Source organism: Varanus komodoensis, unplaced genomic scaffold, assembly GCF_004798865.1.
Source record: "Varanus komodoensis strain SLA01 unplaced genomic scaffold, ASM479886v1 scaffold15, whole genome shotgun sequence".
Lineage (NCBI taxonomy): Eukaryota > Metazoa > Chordata > Lepidosauria > Squamata > Varanidae > Varanus > Varanus komodoensis.
The window spans coordinates 20,070,701-20,092,226 of NW_025335440.1; the positions used below are offsets into that span (position 1 = coordinate 20,070,701).

General features: G+C 38.4%; 1 protein-coding gene across 6 annotated transcripts in view; it reads right to left on the reverse strand.

The window, feature by feature from the left end:
* Positions 1-1,891: 1,891 nt before the first annotated feature.
* The window catches only part of ZEB1 (zinc finger E-box binding homeobox 1), an 87,726-nt gene continuing 68,091 nt past the window's right edge, over positions 1,892-21,526 (reverse strand). For 5 of the 6 annotated variants that reach the window (XM_044425105.1, XM_044425103.1, XM_044425108.1 and 2 more), the window contains exons 4-9: positions 20,142-20,303; positions 16,662-16,864; positions 11,760-11,865; positions 8,138-9,945; positions 5,635-5,815; positions 1,892-4,441 (exon numbers count right to left, since the gene is read on the reverse strand). In XM_044425105.1, the coding sequence (XP_044281040.1) occupies positions 3,861-4,441; positions 5,635-5,815; positions 8,138-9,945; positions 11,760-11,865; positions 16,662-16,864; positions 20,142-20,303 (3,041 nt within the window). In that variant the 3' untranslated portion in view covers positions 1,892-3,860. Of the gene's footprint in view, positions 4,442-5,634; positions 5,816-8,137; positions 9,946-11,759; positions 11,866-13,913; positions 14,017-16,661; positions 16,865-20,141; positions 20,304-21,526 lie in introns of those variants that run through there. The other variant, XM_044425109.1, reaches the window with a different exon arrangement.

Here is a 21,526-nt window from a genome sequence, read left to right on the forward strand (position 1 = left end):
AATATTTCAGCAATCCTGAATTCAAAACAACAAAAAACCATTAAGTGTGTATGTAATAGTTTGATCAAGGTACCAAATCCAGACTTATCTTTTGCGTGGGTTCCTCCTTCATCAGAGAATGTTGGAAACTCTTTCCAGGATTCACTGTTTAAATACATACTCGTTTCCTCTCCAAATCCACATACTGACTTTTGTCATTTATGATCTAATGGAATAATTCTCGGGCTTTTTTGGCATTGTGATAAACATGGACTGTATTCTGAAGCCATTTGCTCAAAAAATGCAACACGCATTGCAGAATGCATTGCACTGCAGAAATTTATCCAGGTAACATGAAAGATAAGCATCATAGCTGCTTTATTCAGATGAATTATACTCTACCAAAGCAAGAAAGCACTAGCCCTAGAAGTTCTTGCTGAACTGAAATTAAAGGGAAGATGTCTAGAGGGATTTTTTAACATATATTTGCAGCAAGAATTGCTAGTGCAATTTCATTTATGGGGCAGGAGTATGAATTTAAGGAGATGGAAGTGGTATTTATGTCGCTTTCCTGCATTCCTCCTTGGCTGGAGGAGATATTCATTTCCCAGAATGCCTGAAGTACCACTATTGCACCATAAGTTTGTTTGGAAGGGCATTCCTGGAAAAAATTGCTGCCAGTTTGGGAGAGCATCAGTGTCTTTTATTCTGCTTTCAAAATTCACTTTCAAGTAGCTGAAATGTCCCTTTTCATAACTTTGAAAGAGTGGGATGGGCAGAGATTTTAATCCAGTTCTAACATTGACAGTTGAACCCCATAATTTTCCTTAGACTTACCCCTAGATCTGCAGGGCATTTTACGTGTGCTATGTAAATGTTGCAAATGTATGCTCATATGGGAGGTGGTGGAGATTGTTTCTGCCAAGCCTCACTCCAGCTACTGGATCAAGGTAAGGTAAGTTTGGAGAATTCTGAGCATCTAGTACTGATGCAATAGGATTGTGCCCTAAGTGAGATTCATAATTAGCGTTTTAGTTGTTAACCTTGTAAAACTCTCTGAAGCTTAAATCCTGTGCAGATTTAGACAGAAAAAACTCCTACAGCTCCCAGCATTCCTTGCACAGCCATGCTGGCTAGAGAATGCTGGGAATGGTAGACCTTTTCCTGACTAAGCATGCCTAGAATTGCTCTTGGAACATTCAAGGAATCCAGTTGTCTGCATAGAACACATGCCTGTTTTACCAGATCTGTTCTCCCACCAAGTTCAAATAGTATGTTTTCATGAATGGGTTGGGATTTTGTGAGTGCTTGTGGTAGCATACTTTCATTTTTATGTTCCGCTATGGCCCCCAGTCAAATTAGTTTTTCAGGTATTCAGAGTGCTTCAAAGTTGTCCCTTGGAAAAATGGAAGCCAGCTTCCTGCTGCTTTTGATAAGGTGTTAACTTGGGGGTGGATGGCACTGAAAGCATCTCTTGGGTGCTGCCATTAAGTAATTCCCATCCCTGCCACAGTTTTGCAGCATTTGTGGAAATGCTCTGAAATGTTTTAGAAAAAGTCATAGCCACATGCATCCCTTTTACAAGGAAAATTGCAAACTTTGCTTTAACAGTCAAACTGGCTATAGAAAATTCTAGTGTGATTCTGTCGATCTGCTTTCATCACTCCACATACTTCTAGGACTAGGTAAAGAAACTACCATTAGAAAGATTGCAAAGTTGTTTTCTTCTTCATAATAAGACTCCCCACCACACCTGTCATGACATTTGTACACTTAAGCTATCAGTGCTCTTATCATGTCGTTAAGTAAGAAAAGGGAAGTCCTTGCATGAAAATAATCACTTAGATACAACAACAGTAGGATTGTAAAGAAATATGTCTCCTTAATTTATTACTATAATAATGACAGTAAATCAGGCTTGTTGACGCTTTTTATTGTGAGATGGGGAGTCTGGTAGAAAACTAGAAAATGATCATGATGTAACAAGAAAATTAAAAAAAAAATGAAGTTTCAGATTTGTAACTCACATACATGAATACAGGAACAAATTGGCACAGAAATCTTAAACATTGTTCCCAATACTGTTCAGAAGATTATTCTAGCTTGGCTTACCTAAGGAAATGAGTGTCTTATGGTTACGTTAATCTCTTAATAAAACTGCAGAGCATCATGCTATTTAGTCATACAGTGAATTTCAAAATTTAAGAGCTTTATATTAAAAACTGGGAAACGGTAAAATGAATTGATTGCAATTGTAAAATTGATACATTCCTGTTTTAATTCTTCTCTTCTACAGTCCAAGGCAAGTATAAATGTTAACATAACACTGTTAAATCAAATCTCAATGCAAGAGAACCAATTGCATCTCTACTTTAAATCTTATCAACTTTCCAAATTTTCATACTAAAATATATTATTGTATTAATACAAACTACAGTATTATACACTACACTGTGTAATAAATAAAGAAATATAAAAATAAGACACATAAATATAAAAGTTTTCTAAAACTAAAAAGGTACATATGTCAGTAAGAAGGGTATTAATACTGCCAGGTTTGAAAACATACAGTACAAAATGTTGCGCAGGTCTAAAAACTAAAAGAAATAAAATAATACTGATAGGTTAAAATCAGCTAACATTGTCAATAAATGGGGTCCAGAATAACTAACATTTGGAAACATAGGAGCCCAATAACATAGTATGTATGTATCTGAAATTAAGTGAACCAATAAAACAGATTAGAAATTTCCCTTAATAATGACTGTAGAGAAATTCTCCTAGTTAGCAATTGAAGAAAAGAAAAAAACAATACTGAAGAATTGCATTATGAAATGTACCAGTGCTTTTACTTTTCAGATGGCTAAGTGTCCCCTCCCCCCTCCCATGATTGAATTTACAGGAGTTTAATAGAAATCAACAAATGCTAGTTATTGTAGGCCACACATTGGAGAAAGGCTGGTCAGAGCCTTTTAAAATACTGAGAAATGGCACTTACAGCACACAGGGTCTTGCATAAGGCCAAAGGAGATACAAAGCTTCATGTCATATCCTTCATATTTTTTTAACTACATACCCCAGACACAATTACAAACACTGATTTTGACAACTTGGCTGTCCTCACCAGTATTAACACTGTTAGTCCCTGCAATCTGAACCCCACCACAATCTTTTCAAACTACATTTTCAACCACATGAGTAAAAAACCTCAGTTCTTCTATCGGATGCTTCCTTAAGGCTAACAATACACTTTAAATGAGAACAAGTTCTACTAACAACATCTACATGTTATAAACTGCTACCTTCTAGGCTGAATTTACAAAGGTAGTCAAGCACTGTTTGGAACTGCATCATACCTTTCTGCTGAAGGGAATTCTGTAGTGCAGACGTTCTCACATTTTAAAAATAGAATAAAATACTGAAGCGGAATTAGCAGAATTGTTTCACTGATAAAATTAAAAACAAAAAACAAAAACATAAATCTCTCCCAATTGTACAATCGAAAAATTAAACCAACAAAAAATGAAAAAAAATAATACTGATAAAAACGAAATGATGTCCAACACATATCAAATAAAACATGTTTCCTACAACATGTTAACTATTTGCTTCCAGAGTCACCATGTTCTTCTAATCTGTTTCAGGTCACGAACTTGTTCCTAACTTTGAAAACTGTGTGAAAAATTACTAGGTTTGAGGTTCAGGCACACCTGGATATATATATATTTTATATTTTTTTGTTTTTCTTTTCATTTTTGTTACACAGTAGTGAACAGGAATCACAGTGCACAGGCTACTGTGCTTCCATGAAAAGCATGTAGAGTATAGAACAACCTCCATTACCAGTTGCAGTTACTTCTTGTACAAAACCACATCATTAGCTAAGCTTTATTTGCTGCTGCTTCTGACATGGGCTCCTCTTTCTGTCTACTGACTTGTTTAACACTGCCTCCTTCATTTACAGCTTCTTCATCCTTCATGCTACCTTCAGTTATTTTTTCCTCTTCCTCCTCCTCCTCCTCGTCCTCCTCCTCGTCCTCATCTTCATCCTCCTCCTCCTCTTGCAATTTTCCACCTTCTTTTTCTTTTTGCAATTCCTCCACCTCTTTATCTTCATCGTCTTCCTCCTCTTTGTCACTGTCTTCCTCCTCCTCCCGAGTTAAGCTCTCTCGCTCATCAGAGTCGAGCTGCGAGGGAGAAGCCCCCACCCCGGCATGCTCATGGCCAAGGTGCTCCTGCGCCACCTCCTCCCGTTCTGTGCTGTCACGTTCTTCTGCTTCCCTTTTGCAGTAGGAGTAGCGGTGATTCATGTGCTGAGAGTAAGATCCCGAGTGTGAAAAACGTTTGCCGCACTTGTCACATTGATAGGGCTTTTCTCCAGAATGCAGTCGCATGTGTTCAATCAGATGATGTTTGTGTTTAAATGCCTTTTTACAGATCCCACACTCATGAGGTCTTTTACCTGGAAAAAAAATCCAAGCATTTGTATCCTCAACGCATTTCTGTTCACAACAGCTGGTCTGGGCCCTACTCACTGCATTCATGTACAGCAAGCCCGAGTTGTCTCAGGGTCTTTTCTGAACCACAGCACCAGCTGGTTCTCCAAAGACAAACTAGACAGAAGTGGCTGCCACCTTTAACAAACTGAACGGGTGCAACCATTAATGAATATACTGCAACAGGTCCCTTCCTGGGGCTCCTCACCATGACTGAGAAAAACCTTGTGAGAAGCAGGTCCGTATCTCCTAGCAGGGATCATGTGGAAATGAAGGTCAGCAAATCAACTCGGAAAGGAGGGAAATTAAAGGCATTAACTTGGCAGTGGAACAACTTTTGAGACAACAATAATGGTGCAAAGGGTTACTTCAGAAAACCAAGCAAACAACAAAAAGACCCCAAGTGCTAATTCTTGGAGAAAAACCTAGAAACTGGTCCGTTGAGTGACCATCTGGGAGGCATACATATTTTATTAGTACCAACTGAAAGATAATTTTGCATTAATGAGTAATGCAGGTTACCCAGTGATAGGAAATGCTACCCTGAGGCGCAGGACAAGACGTGAGAGGAGCAGCTATGTTTCATATTTATATGTCTGCTCGTTCACATATAAATAAGGGGTATAGGGAGGACTGCCTTTTTTAAGAGAAAGTCAAGATGAGGGGAATGAGAACTGATGTTTCATTCCTTCTTGTGGTTGCTCTTGCCATCTTTCTTCCCTGGCTCACATATTCCACCCTTCACTTCAGACACGAACAGGACAGAGCTAAATGACAAATCTGACTGCCACATCAAATTTACATGGCCCACTGCTAACTCAGCCTATTGCCTTCTCCCTGTCTTGTTCTCTCTAGCACAATTACATGTTACTTTAAAGTATAACATATAATTTAAATTTAAGTGAATCAAATAGATACAACTTTTTAAGTTTCTGGAAAATGTCTCAATCTAGCAAGGGAGATGTGTTGACAGCTGTCTGCCACTGAGGCACCCATCTGCATACACTTGCTCATCTGAACCAAAGTTGAACTAACCAGAGCTGATTTGGACATGACCAAGGATACATATTGCCATATGGGGCTACACATGACTAACTGCTTATTACTGAGTTGGATCTGGAGCAATTCATTTTAGATATTTGCCTTCTTATTCACATACCTGTATGTTCGTATTTATGTCTCAAGAGTGAGCTACTCTTCTGGAATATTTTGTCACACAAATCACAAGCATACATTCCATTTTCTGTCTTTCTCATCTTCTTCTTCGGTGGTGTGGAATCGGAATCATTCTGGTCTTCCACATTTGATACCCCTTCTGAGCTAGTGTCTTGTCTTTCATCCTAAGGGATCAAGGAGTAGAATTCTTAAGTCTATTAAATGTGATGTACACAAAAAGAACAAATGCTTCTTTACTGCACCCTGGTAACTCATTTAAATCTCTATTAACATTTATGTGGTGACACCTCTCTTTTTATGAAGCTACCACTCCAACTTCACTAACAGTTGGAAAGCCATGAAGATCTGTGACTCACAAAGCTGCAGCTATTTAGAATGAAAACTTGTTTCGGGGACAACCTTCCAAAAAAGCTAGCTAGCTTTTGCAAGCATTAAATAAAAATAGGAAGATTAAATGAAAAACTGCAAGATCTCTTTAAATGCTTTAAAAGTAGTACCTAACATTGGTGCTCCCAATGAAAATATTTTGATACTTTTTTCATCAGAAAAAACCTTTTCTGTGGTAAAGTAATATAATGTATTTACTTATTATATATATACATATTATATATAATAAGTAATATAGTATTTACTTATCATAAATATAAGAATATGCTCCAAATGTTAACTTTCTTCTTCATAGATCTTCATGTACTTTCACATATTTGTACTAAAGGTTCATCTTTGTCCATTAAGGTGAAAGCCAGGAAAGTAATTTTAAATAATTCCATCTTAAGCAAGCATCTTCTAATGGTATCAACATTCTAAAAAAGAAACTTTCTAGCAATACATTTTAATAGTAATGCAATCATTCATTGCATTCATTACAATATAATCATTCATTGACAAACTGTTCCTTTGCAATGTAAGATTAAATTTAGATTTAGACCTGGTACTCAATAGTATTAGTTGTATCAAGTTCAGATGACTGGGGAATCTAAGTAATATTCATGTAGGATTAAAAAATTCCCAGCGAGCAGAAACAAAATAAAAAGAAGACTAGTTTGTAGGGATGTAAGAGAAATCCACACAGATTTGGAATATGACTATAGCCCACAGATTCCATAGAGGGCTCTTTTTCCAAGTTACATGGATTCTTCACACTTGCTGGACTTCTATGCAATAACAGATGTATAAAAGCTATTCCCTCCTCCCTGCCCCCACACCCAATCCTTGCATGTATGTCTGATCTCATGTTCTTTTATTTTTGCACTTTGTTTAATGATTCTACATCACACTAACAACAATATACAATGTTATATGGCATCAAAGGTTCTGTAAATTCTGGGAGACTTTTTTGCATGCTTGAGTAAGTCAATAAGTGGACAACAAAACAAAAGATGCCTGATGATTCATGAGAAACAGATGGAATGGATTTGACAAAATGTGTACATCCCAACACATTTGGCAGGATCCTGCTTCCCAGACACAGAACAAGGTACAAACAGCTTTCATGTGTGTAAAGCAAATTATGAGGGTGTAGTACATAATCTGTCAGCACCTAGTACCTCTCATCCCTGCCAAGGTTGACACTGGCAGGTCATGGAAGCTACCCTCCCCGTGCCTCCAAGCCAGACATAAAGTGCCCAGGGTTACCTTGCACTTCAGTTATTCCTGCATGACAGTCCCCTATAGGCAATCTGTAGTTGAGGGGCAGGGGCAGGGGCTGTGCCAGTGGAGCCCTTGCCGCACCCCATATAACATACCTCTTACTGCCATTAAACCTGGTTGGCCGCGGCAACAACATGCCATGCTTTTCGCTGTAAAGAATGCTGTGCTTGCTGTAAGCAAAAGCACATGGCTCACGAGATGGAATAAGAAATGAGACAAAGGATAGTGTGGATGAAGATGGAGAAAGAAGATGGAGGCAAGGTGAAATAGCTATTAAGGGGTGGGGGGAGCCTTGAAACAATGCAGTGATGTTTCCAATGTGCAAAATGTGCATTTTTGAGGAATATCAAAATGACAGAATGTTTACCACAGCCCTTATCACAGCAGCCTTTTGCTACAAAAAGGTAAAATACAGACATAGATTATGGACAAACTTGAGAGCCATACAATACATACTTAGGGTTTCATGCAGACTTTTCAGAATATAGTATGCTAGAATATACCGAACAGAGATAAAATGTGGGTGAGGGCAACACTACTGCTGAAACTCTAAGAGGTCCCATTTTTCACAGGGAAGAGTGAAGCAACTGCAATGTCACTCCCAGATGCTTGATCCCATCTGTTCCTGGCCCTGTGATTTGACTATGTGCTATAATTAAATAGCATTTAGAAAATAGAATTAAAAGTCTACCCTTGCTTATACTTTGAGTGTGAACTATTTGCATAGAAAAGACAGTTTAACTTATGCATCATAGCCATATTTTGTGATCTCTGACATTTGACATTTGCTTTATCAACTAAAACACTGACATATAAACAGATATAAATGTGGATACCTGACTTCCATTGGCCTGCATCTGTTTTGGTGTTTCTGGAACTGTAGGATTAACTGTGGTTGAGTAAGTATAAGCTACCTGTGGGATAAGAATGGTTTGCTTATTGGCAGCAAGAGCTCTTAAGCATGGAACACTGTTCTGGTCGGCAATGGCAACAATTGTAGGTAACTGGGCAGTGACTGTAGGTATAGCAATATTAATGGGATTGGCACTTGGTGGGATTACATTTACAACTGGTTCAGAGTCTGTAATACTGCTATCCTTCTGTGGTTCTTTTTTTGCACAAGTCAAGTTCAAAGGTTCTTCTTGGACAGAATAAGCACTATTCTGGTAAACACTAGTTATCGTAGATCGTTCCAATGATTCTCCATGTTGCTTTGGTAGTGAAAGGTCAAGAGGTTCTATTTGTGGCTCTTCCTGGATGCCCTCATTAAGGTACAAGTAACCCTGTGAATTTCTAGATGAAGAGAGGTTAAGGGGTGTTGGGGATGGTGTGTTACTCCGTGAACCATGATGAACTGATCCAGTTGAAACAGTCTGTGATTTATCTGTCTCTAGAGGACTTACAGAATTAGATGTGCTGTCCTGTTGTTCATTTGAAGTTGTAAGTCCTGTGTGGTCAGCATTCTCTACAGGTTTTTTTAATTTGTCAGGCTCAGGGGAAGATGGTCCAGATGATGGCACAGAAATTTGGCCAGCCTGCATTTTTTCAAACCACTTTTTTACTACATCTAATGGCAAATTTACTGAATCAGCAATTTTTGAGAGCTCTTCTGAGCTTGGTTGTGCATTTAATGCATAATAGGCTTTTAAAAGGGATAAAAGATTTTTTAAAGGGGGCTGACCAGGAGATAGGTTAGACTCCCCTGCTTCTGGTGAAGCGGAGGATTTAGACTTCTCAGCTTCTGCGCCACTGAGTTGAGGTGGCTGAGTGGGATTTTCAGTATCATAGTGCTTTGATTGTTGAAGTGCATTAGTCTCTCCTGGACAGCCATCATGAAGAAGGCAAGTGCTATCATCCGTCTCTCCTTCAAAGCTCTTTTCTTTCTCGGACTTCACTCTAAGATCTTCCGGTAACTTCTCGATCTTGCAGCTGTTTGTTGGGGCAGGGTTTTCTTTTTTCAGGTTCTGTGGCACGACCTGAAGTTGACTAGGTTGCTCCAAACTGTAGTTGATGATAATTTTGGTTGTCCCATCTTGATCAACCAAGGGAAGACTGATAGCTGAAATGACAGAATGTCCAGCTTGCTGTATGGATGCAGTGTTGATTGTTTCTTGTTCTTTGGATGTAATATTGGTGTGACTGTTCTCCAATACTTGTCTTATAACATTGCCATCCACGGCAACTTTAAGTACATTTTGAATGTCACCTAAGTTGATACTTATTGGAGACACCAGACCAACAGTTGGCAAAACAACAGCTTGCACCACACCCTGAGTAGAACTGGTTGCCTGTAAAGGGCTACCACCACTAAAAACCCCATTTTGCAAAGGGGCTGAACAGTTGATTCCTGAAGCAACCACTATGGGCTTGAATTCATAATCCACAGGTTCAGTTTTAATTTGGTTTACAGGGAGTTGTTCTTGTAAGGGCTTGTTTTCTATCTTTTGTCGTACTTGTGGTCTTGCTGGGCTACCCGGTGATGCAGAAAGGGAAGGGGAAGAGCACTGAGATGTCTTGAGCCCTGATCGTGCTCGGCCATTCACAGGCACCAAACCAATACATTTCTTACTGCTTATGTGGGAGCTGTAGGAACCAGAATGGGAAAAACGTTTCTTGCAGTTTGGGCACTCATATGGCTTCTCTCCTAAAAAACAGATATGTACAAAGAAAGAGAGAGAGAAAAAAGAGAGACTCTATTATAATATAGCCATCTCAAATAAGAAGTTAGAGGGTTGGATCCAAAAAACTGAGAAAGAAACAATAAATGGAGCAAAACTCAGGGAACCAAGATTTAGGGTGGATACCTGGAAGTACTTCCTGATGGTTAGGATGCCTAGGGCATGGAATGAGCTTCCACAGGAGGTGGCTGAAGCCCCAAAGGTAAGGGTATTTAAGGACAGGCTGGACATGCACATGGTAGGCATGTCATGAGTGGAGCTGTCGGTCAGACAAGATGGCCCAAGAGGCCCCTTCTGACTCACTCTGTTTCTATGTTCTAAGCCTTAGAACTTGCATAGGAGTTCACACACTGTTATGAAAGGTAGGTTCTACCACTCTCCTACCTTCATAAGAGACTGGATGACTGTGCATCTCACAATAAGGCAGAAGTCTGAAAAATTCTGGCTTATTTAGAATGAACCAGCAAAGTTTGGAGTGTGAATAGTTAAGTATAACACATGCATGCTGTCTCATTCACCGTAAGCTACAACTCTTTAGAATTGTGGCTTATTGTGATATACAAGTGTGGTCACTGTGTAACACTTGAATTTAGTTTCACTTCTTTTACACAGTGCAAACTCATGATGTAAAACAGTCCTTCCATGAGCAGAAGATGCCTTCGGCATATAGAACAAAAGCTTTGGATTCAACCCAGTATAAGCACAGTAAATTTCCCAAATTTCTACATGCAGAATTAATGAAAAGCAGATCCATATGTATACAATTATATCATTCCTCAAAGCAATTTTGCATTGAAGCTTTTAGAAAAAACATTACAATGTGCACAATCCAGTGAATGTTACTTATCACTAAATTGCCCTGGAATCGACAGAACTTGAACATCTAACCGTTCACCTTCTCTCCACAGATGGGGAGTTAATAATCACTAACATTTGCTGAATGTGTTCATTTTCCTTTATGATAAGGATTCCATGTAACATCTGTATATTATAAAGTGTAAGTTTCCAAAGGATATATTTATATGCTGTAGCTGTCATATGCTGTAACAGAACCAATCATGAAGTATTATTATGTACCTTCTTTGATAAGAAGGAGAAAAAAAATGGCATAAGGAGCTATTATAGCAAGAGTTCGCAAAACTTAAAATAGACATTCTGTGCTGGAAGTACTCTGAGCAGAAAGGAAAGACTTGCTAGTGATGTTTGAAAACTGGTTGCTTAAGACGTTATGCAATGCTGGATCAGGTTCTTTAAAGGTTCTCATGTTTGAGCTCCAAAGAACTTTGCGCAAGCTGTCTTGTGCAATTCAGACCGTCTCTGGATTTTGTGCAACTCTTCTCTGACAAATCTGTAGTACAAGGGGTTAACCTGCGCCATGTCTGAAAAACACCTTTGGATCCAGCCCAGTTACAAGTCTAACTTAAAAAATGGAGCATGTCAGAAGCAACACTGGACATCCAATGGCAGAAACAACTTAGCCTCTGGACTATTGGGTGGCATAAAAATAAAATAAAATAAAATAAACTGAATGTCACTCTACAATTTAGCCAATATAGCAGGCATACAGTTGAACTGCTCTCATATTGTCTAGCAGACCTGACTTTACACAACCGCCTTGGCTTGCCTTTGCTTTATCTGATCACTAGCAACTTGTGTGTGATACCTCAAAGCAGACATAACTGATAATGCAAAATATAAGTAGTAGGTATAGTTTACACACAACAAGTGAAAGGAAAGGTAAACTGAAATATATTCAAACAGCAAAACAAAGGATATTTACCACTGTGGATTCGCAGGTGTTCCTTTAAGTGATGTTTATATTTGAAAGCTTTTCCACATTCAGTGCACTTGAATTTTCGGTTACCACTAGACTGAGTCACATGTCTCTGTAAGACAAAATATACAGATCAGTCAGAAGACAACAAGCAAACAAGTGTACTAAAACACGCGAGGTAGTTCTTATTTGCAACAGAAAGAGATGAATTCAAATTTTAATAGAGTTAAAAATCTTCAGATGATTGAAGAAGCTATTGCTTGTGAAAAACAAGTAGCAAGTGAGCAAAGTTAGAAAAATAAGCCACATAAATCACTTTGCCCAATATCAACATTTCAGGCAGAGATGGTGTTGCCATTTGACGTGCCTAAGGAATTTAGCAAGGCATTCCCTTATTCTTTTTGTACAAGGCATCCAAAGAATCTGGGTTATGAGGCAAAGAAACATTAAAGCCTATTCAAATTTTAAATGATTTTTCCATTTACATGCTTCCAGCTCTTACTGTTGGCCTTGAATTCCTTTACGTAACGACATCACCGAACTGCTCTACAGAAGGTGGTCCAGTAACAAATGCAGTCACAAATCATTCTCCAAATAAATGCACAGAAATTATATTGTAAAAGTTAGTAGAACTCACAAATAGCTAATAATCATCATTAGTAAGATGACTGTAAAACAGAAGCTGTCACTATATTTTAAAGTATACTTACTATGATTTAGGTCTAGAGGCCTACTTCATTTAAGATAACAGTAACTAGGAGGAGTGGACTTAAGAGAGTAGCAAGAGAGATTTTTATGATTGGTAGAGTCATATTTTTGCTACCTCACTTTAAAACTTTTTAATACGTGCATGTGCATCTGTGTGCCTGTATCTACCCAGTTTTGGGAATAAGTGGACTATAAATAATATTAATATAAATAAATATAAATATAGCAATAATAATAGCAAGAATAGGATTTGGCAAGCTTCACAATTTCAGAAGAGTTTAGAGTTCAGCCATTCTTCATCTGGATTTTAAGGCTTTCTGCAAAAAGAGCTATCATTTTTCCACTTACACATTTTGATTTGTGTTGCCAGATTAGACGTTTCCCCAGTTCAAATCTCCCCAGGACTCCAATGTATGGGGGGGGGGGTCTTCAAAAAGTTTCTGCACTTTTATATTTTATAAATACATTTTATATATTTTTGCTGGTGGCATGAAATAGTTGGTACAGTGCTGGGAAAAATGCATCACAAGGGAAGGTGACTATGCAGAAAAGGGATGTAATTTGCTTTTGAAATTCTTAATGAATAGCGTTAAAAAAGTTTGAAGACCCCCTTGTATAAAGATGGAAGGCAGATGGCCATGGACCCATTTATGGCTACTCAGAGCATGCTGGCACACGGTGGCTACCAATGAGGGAATGCATGTAATTCAGCCTGGGTACTGGACACCCATTTCTTTTTTGGTGGACAGCAATCCATCATATTCCATAACAGGAGATACCCAGGAAGATTATGTCAAATGGAAAGGAACAATGGAGGATTCACACAAGCAATGACTGCTCAACTTCCTTCAGCACTGGGAAAGTAACTGCCTGACATTGAAGTAAACATACTGGGCAACAGTGCCCTGAATCTGCATTGCCATGTTTCCTCCTCTAGTCCAGATAAATTGAGCATGATATTATGTCTAGCTGGCACTTTAAAAATTCAGCAAATGCCAATTTCATTTTGAGACAGTTAAGATTAACTATTTAAAATTTTTTATTTGCTTTAATAAAAATAGACAACAACTTCAATATGATGAAAAGCTAATGTTATATAATACTTGTTATTATTGGTGAAGAGTTATTTCATTGTTGCTGCTATGTGCTGTCAAGTTGTTTCCAACTTATCGTGACCTCCAAAATGTTCTATCCTTCACAGCTTTCCTCAGCTTGAGTTATTTCATTAGTTCTAATTTATTAGAGCACAGTCCAGCCAATATAAAGCATTTTAAAGTCTCATTGATTTTGATGGCATAGATTTAAGCATGTGCTTATCTTCTCCACTGAAATTAATGGAACTTAAAAGTGCTTAATTATTACTGCATCTTGTCCCTATAAACACCAATCCATATTTAGTGTGAACCAGCAAATGAAAAGTCCTACATTAACTTGAATGGAACTGGACTGCACCTGCAGATTGCACAGCGGAAGATCCCGTAAACTCAGCATTATTTTTAGTTTTCTCAGCCTCCTGATATCGATTGGGCAGTCATGACCCACATCTGCTAACTGCCTGACAGATGCCAGCAGATTGAAAGGAATGGAAAATAATGTAAGAAATTAATTATAAATAACTAAAATGCATGACTGATGGTTTATTAAAGATGCCTAAGAAAAATAAGTCTTTGTAGACAGTATCAAAAGCATGGGTAATAAAACAATTGTTTAGTTCTTGAATCTTTTAAGGTGCTAGCCCATATCATTTTATCATCAGAACAGTTACACAAGTTGAGTCCCTAATTTCCCAATTGTCAGATATACAATTGATGCTGCGATATAGTCCTTTGCCCAGGGCTGTCCAGTGAATTCATGGTTACAGTAAATAGCATTCTACGGTGTATTACAGTTCAGTTGATGATATTACTTAGCAAGCAAAGAAGGCCTAGATCTGCTCAACTCTTCAGCACACAAAGTATGTTACAATACACGGAAATCACAGAAAAAGAGATGCTGCAACATGCTTTAGTTGTTCGAACTAGAAGCAAGCTAGAACCAGATCGAGCTTTTTGTTAGAACATTTTCCACTGGGAAACAGAGGGTTTGGTGTTTCTGGCTAAACAATCTAAAGAAACTTTGGAAAAGAATGTTGTGTTCTTACAAAAGGAAATTGCTAATCCTTACTTCTGTGAGAGCTAGAGAGAGGTGTGAGTAGGGAGAGAAAATGAGGGCAACTGAGTGATGAACACTTCATAAAAGTCAATTTTCTTTCCTTCCTTCCTTCCTTCCTTTGGTGGCTGCCTCATGCACAATCTTTTCAGTGGTGGGAATTACCCTCCCAGCTGTTGCAGGGTGCTTTTTTGTCTATAGAGAACCAGGGTGATATAGCGGTCAGCATGTCAGTTCCCACATCTTTTTCCCACTTGGCCATGAAACTCACAGGGTGACTTAGGATCAGTTACTGCCTCTCAGCCTAACCCACCTCACAGGGTTGCTGTGTTGACAAAATGGAGGATTCTGTAAGCTGTTGTGCAGAAAAAAAGGGTAGGATATAACTGAAAATAATTCCAGACATCATGAATTGTGGCTACTCGCCTACTATATTCTGCAAAGAAAGAAACTGTGGAGCCCGCAGTAGTTCACTGTGATGAATTTGCACAGCACTTTGAAGATAAAGTAGCTTGGATTCCTCATGAATAGAACACCACAATTAATGCAGTTCCATCAAAAGACCACTGCCTGGTTCCGTTTTATCGGGTGAGCTTCACTTATTGAGACCTGTGGACATGGACAAGTGCTTGCTCAAGTCCAGTCCACCACTTGTGTGCTTGATTCTTGCCCATCGCGGCTTATTACAAGAATTAAGGAAGGCATTTGCACTTTGCTCCAGGAGGCTGTAAATGCTTCCTTGAGAGAGGGAGTGCTGCCAGCCTCTTTAAATGAGGCTGTAATTCAGCCACTCCTAAAAAAGCCTAACCTGGACTTGGAGGATGTTAGCAACTATACGCCGGTGCCCAGTATTCCCCTTCCTGTAATATATTACTTATGACCCTATCTGGACAGACAGAGCCCAGCTACAGTAATCCATGCTCTGGTAACCGCTTACTTGGATTACTGCAATGTGTTGTATGTGAGACTGCCTTTGAAAATGGTCCAGAGACTGCAACTGATCCAAAACAGGACAGCTAGATTGTTAATGGGCACTGGCTTACAAGAACACGTTATGCCAGTTCTTTTCCAACTGCAATGGCTGCCAGTTGAAGTCTGGCCTGATTCAAAGTGCTAGTATTAACATTCAGAGCCCTAAACAGCCTGGGGAAAGGTTATCTGAAGGGGTCCTTCTCCAGAAGCCCCTTCTAAAGGAAGTAAGGAGGGTGGCTACCAGGAGGGCATTTACAGTTGTGGCACCCTGGCTACAGAATAAGCTCTCCAAAGAGTTGTGCCTGGTGCCTACTTTGTATTCTTTTTGGTGCCAGGTGAAAAGCTTTTATTGACCCAGCATCTTAATAGTTAACTTTTTAACTTTAGTTTTTAATACTGCATTTTATCCTGTACTGCTGCTATACCTTTGTGGTGATTTGGATGCAACTGCTATGGGGTTATCATTTTATGTCTGTTGTTGTTTTTAACAATAAAGCATCAGCTACTGGGCACTATAAAAATGAAATAAAATATTCATAAGTTCCCTGTTTGAGTAATCAGTTGCATGAACCATGACTTGTGCAAAAACAAATTTTGTCTAGTTTGCTATGTGATGGGGGGGGGGAATGCTTAAAATACTGCTGAATCTCTGAAAGGATTTGCTGAATACTGTATCACTTTGTGCATAAAGAATTAGTCTTGTGTTCCTGTAAATAATGTAGGTACATTCCAAACAAGGAAATTAGATCCACTGAAGTTTTCTTCCGTGAGAAAAGTATAGAACTGAACAGTTAAGAGACTTAATCTTCATAAATGACATGGTATAGTGAGGTGATACAGTTGATTATAGTCTACGAAGTCTGACAACACTAAACCTGGCAATGACTGATCATAATCTCACATAAGGTTTAAGTCTTTCCAAGTAAAACAATTATTTTAGATTCTATTCTAGACCATAGTATTTTAAAGGTAAGCATACCTTTACACCTTTTTGTACAAAGAAGCAAATTCAAAAGCACACAAAAACAAAAATGCTTAACACAACCTTTAGAAGGATAGAACAATAGAATAGTCACTTACTTGATCTCTTCCTGATTTATGTGATGTCATATGGCGTTCAAGTTGTGTTCTATATGCAAACGTGTAACTGCACACAGAGCAACTAAAGTTATCTTCATTTTTTTCATGGCGATATTTAATGTGTTCCTTTAGAGAGGTAAAGCGTTTGTACCCTCTATCACAGTAAGGGCATGTAAGCAGCTGGGAAAATGCATCTGGTGTGCCTAAATAAGAATAAGAAAACACTTTTATTCTGCTAATTATTAAAGCATAGTGTTTAAGCAAATCCACCAGTTCTTTAAAGATATATGTTTGCTTTCCACTGTGCAAGGAATGTGTATAAAGTGTCCACAAGCTCTGGCTGCCACGCCTACAGCACAGAGAAAATTACAGGTAGCTTTGCAAGAATTATTAGCTTGATGAAGGTAGTAAGATTTCCACTATGGCACAGCAGAACTTAGCTAACTAGCCAGCTTCCACAGTTCATCCAATGAGGCTTGAGAAGGAATGTGCAAAAGTTTATAAAATGAAATACAGTTTAACTTATGCTTTAATTCCATGCTGAAACTGCCTTCTCATGTTCATCAGTTCACTCTCAGTCAGTTTTTAAGGAACCTTAAAGGAATAGCCAAGCCTTCTATAAATTACAATTATAGTATAGTCAGAGATGAGCCTCTGGGAGTTTAATTCTTTTTTCAAAGGAACAAAATTACTCTTGCAGATACACTATACAGACTATGAAAAGGGACTATGAAGGCCTAAAATTTAAATACAGTCTTTATGTATCCTGGTTACAAAATATGTGAGATATTATAGTGAGACCACAATAGGATGATATATGGCCCAGCAAATAATCAATGTTTTTGTGCTTGCTTATGCACATAGATGTTCTTCCCTTGAATGACTGAGGAGAACCCACTCTGGTTGTTTCAAAAATGTGCAAACATCAAGGAAGTATTCTTTAGACCAACCTTTCCCACCCTCATGTTCTTCCATTGGCCCCAGTCAGCACGGCCAGTAGCCAAGAAAATTGAGAGCTATAGGTCAAACCATCTGGATGGCACTGAGTTGAAGAAGGCCGCTTTAGATGATTATTGCTTACCATGTGAAAGAAACGATATACAAGAACTGGGAAGGAAGAACCAGGGCAAATGTATCCTATTATTCCAGGGATACAAAAGATAGGCAAGATGGGACATCCTCATCACTGCTCTAAATTCCTTAAGGCTGCATTACATGTAGTTTCTTTTACATTAAAAATGTGAACCCAATTCAATACTGTCCAAAATCTAGGCATTGCTTAATAAGCCTGCTTTGCACTTGTTTGCCTTGTCCAAAAAGCTAAAGCAAACTACAGTCAGCTAGTGCACATTTTCGCAGATGGGGTTACAAACAAAGTCTTTTCAAAAAGCCTATTTACATAGCAGCTTCAGCATAGTTCATCTACAATAGCTTTTCGTATTTTGGATAACACCACTCTTTCATGCTCTTTAAAATGCTTCTACTTGTCATATTGGATAAGGTTATGGATCCACAAAGTAAAGTATCTTGCCTCCAGCTACTTGAACCATACTTCAAAGGAAATGAAGGTCATTTTTGCCAATGATTCAACTGTGCAGTGCAATGGAAGTGTACATGTCTGTGAGCTGAGCTACATGTATTTCTAATATAAGCTGTCTGGATTATAACTTAAGGTAGATATAAGTATTACAGACCATTACATTACTGGATTGTGTGTAAGAAAAAATGCAGCTACTGATACCAGTTAATTTAGCAAGTCTCTTTAAAAGCAGTTTTATTTTGATGACATTTCACAGCAGGTAATAATAAATTTTGAGTAACGGATCCATAAAAAGCACTTCCTTTCAACATGGAATTTTCTACCTCACATCAAAACCCTATCAAGCCACCCTGAGTAGCATTTTCTTTCATAGAAAGGTAGGACACAAATAAATACAACCTAATTTTGAAAGCTTTGATTTTATGCCTATTTACCTAGGAATAAGAAGCCCCAGTGAACTCAAAGGTGCTTGCTTTTAATTAGGCACACATAGAATTGCACTGTATTGCACCTAATACATACCACACTGCACAAAACACTTTGCTCACCATTTTACAAGCATGGAGTAAAGGAGAACTAGTACTTCATGGGATTTGGAAGTTATACTTCTATTAATGCAGCCTCTTCTTTTCCTCTGTCCCCAGCAGGTCCTACTTTTCAGAAAAAGATCCTTCCTCCATCATCTGCTTAGAGGACCAATTCCACCTGATCCTGTTCTATCCAACTTTCACTGCTTTGGGGGAAATCTGTAATGCTGACTGTAAGTCTTTTGGGAACATGGAATATCCAAATTCTGTACATTAGGTGTGAGCAGACCTTTGTTTCGGAAAAATAATTTTGTTTTTTTAGCAGAACATTGAGGTCTACCAGCTGATGCCAGGTACTAAACAGTGTGGGGAATGGGTGAGAATCAGATGCAAAATGCTGGTTCAGGAAGTAAAGCTGATTACCTATTGCACCCCATAAGCTATATACTGAGATGACATGCAGGTACAAGTGTATTCTACATCTGAGTTATGAAGGTTAGAGATTCTAAACAATTTAGGATGGTGTTGGGGAAGTATTTTGTGCTGTTATTAAACAACTGGGTTTCAATCTTTTGCCAAACTACTGCAAATCCTTCAGTGATATATCAGTAGATCCCACTCTAACTTTGCTCACTCATGCTTTTATAGTACTGATATTAAAAACATTGGGGGGACTGGAACCCACATTTACATGCTAATTCTAATAGTACTTAGTAGACTGATGTGATAATTTTTTGGCTGCTGGATGTTCCCTAGATGGCCACAGGATAATTCAGAAATCTCACTAAGACCTTGGAAAAATGCTGTGAGGTCTGAGCTGTGACTCTGAATTCAGAGTGCACTCCTGGTGCCCTCACACAGGGCAGACTTCTTTCTGGACCAACTGTGGCACAAGGTTACAAGAATGAACCTTGGAGGCAGCACTGAGGTAATGCAGGGGGGAAGGAGCAGAGAAGCAGACACCGCTATCCTACAAGGAATCATAATGATACCTCCAGCTTCTCCCTTGCAAGTCAGTGTAAAACCAAGGCAATCCTCACCTCTGTGCTCCTTCCATAAGTCTCCAAGTCTGGAGGGTTACAGGCAGACACACTGGATTATGCTGCCCTTGCATTAGAAGGAAGAATACTCCAGTTGAACTACTGTTATGTTACCTAAATGAAATGCTTGAACCATAGAAACCGGAACTGATTTATTGGGAATCTATGGAACAGAAAAATGAAGTCCTAAAAATAACTTTAAGTTTTGAACACAAAAGCAATCTTCTATATCTATTATATGTGAATCATTAGATGTTTCTTCTCTTGAAGTGGCACCATTCTTTCACTAAGTTCAAAGCAGGAGGCAATGCATACAGTGATTGCTTGCAATTAAAGCATTTTACAATTTATGAAAAACGAAGGTGATACTTGCCATTTTCATCCTGGCCACTGGCCTCTGGTGTGCCTTGTCTCTGATCCTCCTCAGGTGCTTCAGGGTAGATAACTGCCGTGTCTTCTTGCTGCAGAAATTCTTCAACGTTAGGGTCGTGATTTTGTTCATTTTCTGCATCTGAATCACATTCATCTTCTTTTACTGGAATTAAAGGAGCATTTGTAAAGCATGAATTGATTTTAATAACAATTATTATTATTATGTGGTTTGTCATTTTTAAAGATAATAGCTTTTATGACTGTGAAACTTCAAAACAAGTAGAAGGTGTAAGTTAAAAAACTCAAATATGGGCTTCAGCAGCCAGTGAGGGAGTGTCAATATTTCATGCTATGTCTTACCTCATGATGTTATTTTTGGAACCCACAGACCACCTGTATGCATTCTTCATATTATGCCTTTTGTTCATTATCCTAAGCTTTGAGATAACTTTCAAAATGCTTTAAAACCTATGTCTCAGAGCCATGTAAAATACAAAGGTAAATATAAGATGTCTGGTGCGAAGTATCTCTGTCAAAATGAATTTTCACATAAAATACATTTTTTCCAAAATACTGTTTCTGATATATTCATTTTGATCAGCTTGAATATTTATAATTGCAGTATGATATTTAGTGGCTCCATCAATAGGTAGGCTGCAGATGATGTGGAGGCATATGATTTTGCAAGTCAGCTGAGCTGAACCTTCCATTTCAATTATTATTTAGGGCAAGCAGAGCAAAAGGGGACTCAAAAAAAAAAAAAAAAAGAAAGAAAGAAAGAAAGAAACATGTGAAAGTAAGAGTTATGACAACATGCTTCAGAAATCACTGCCATTGATTGATTAGCTTTGTTTTCCAAGGATGATTATCTTGTAACCAACTCTGACATGACACCACTGTTCTCAGGAAGATGACCTAACGTTATAAAAAAAATCAAAGCTGGAACTGATTGGTGGCAAGGCTGTGAATAGGATCAGCAAACAGAATGGAGGTGGGGAGGAGTGAAATATTTCAGGCTGCTCAAAACACTATGTTTGCCACCAAAAAGAGAAAAAAAGGCTTACTATGTCACAGAAACCTGACTTCAGAGTTTAAACAATGACTGAAGCAACTCTGAAGTTGTAAGTGAAAATTGAGGACCACTTGTCAGTCTTAAAATCCTTATTTGGATTCAAGGGAATTGCTCTAAATTAGATCAGTAATACATTGAGCTCTTTTACATGCATTTTCAGGGATTTCTAAAAGGAACATAAAAATGTAAAAGGCTCAGGGTACTTTCAGATGGGGTTTGTACTATGCAATCATCCTGTCTCATTCACAGAATTGTAAAAGTGGTCCAGTTGACTCTTACATTTGTAACCCTCCCACATTTCCTCACTGTTTCTT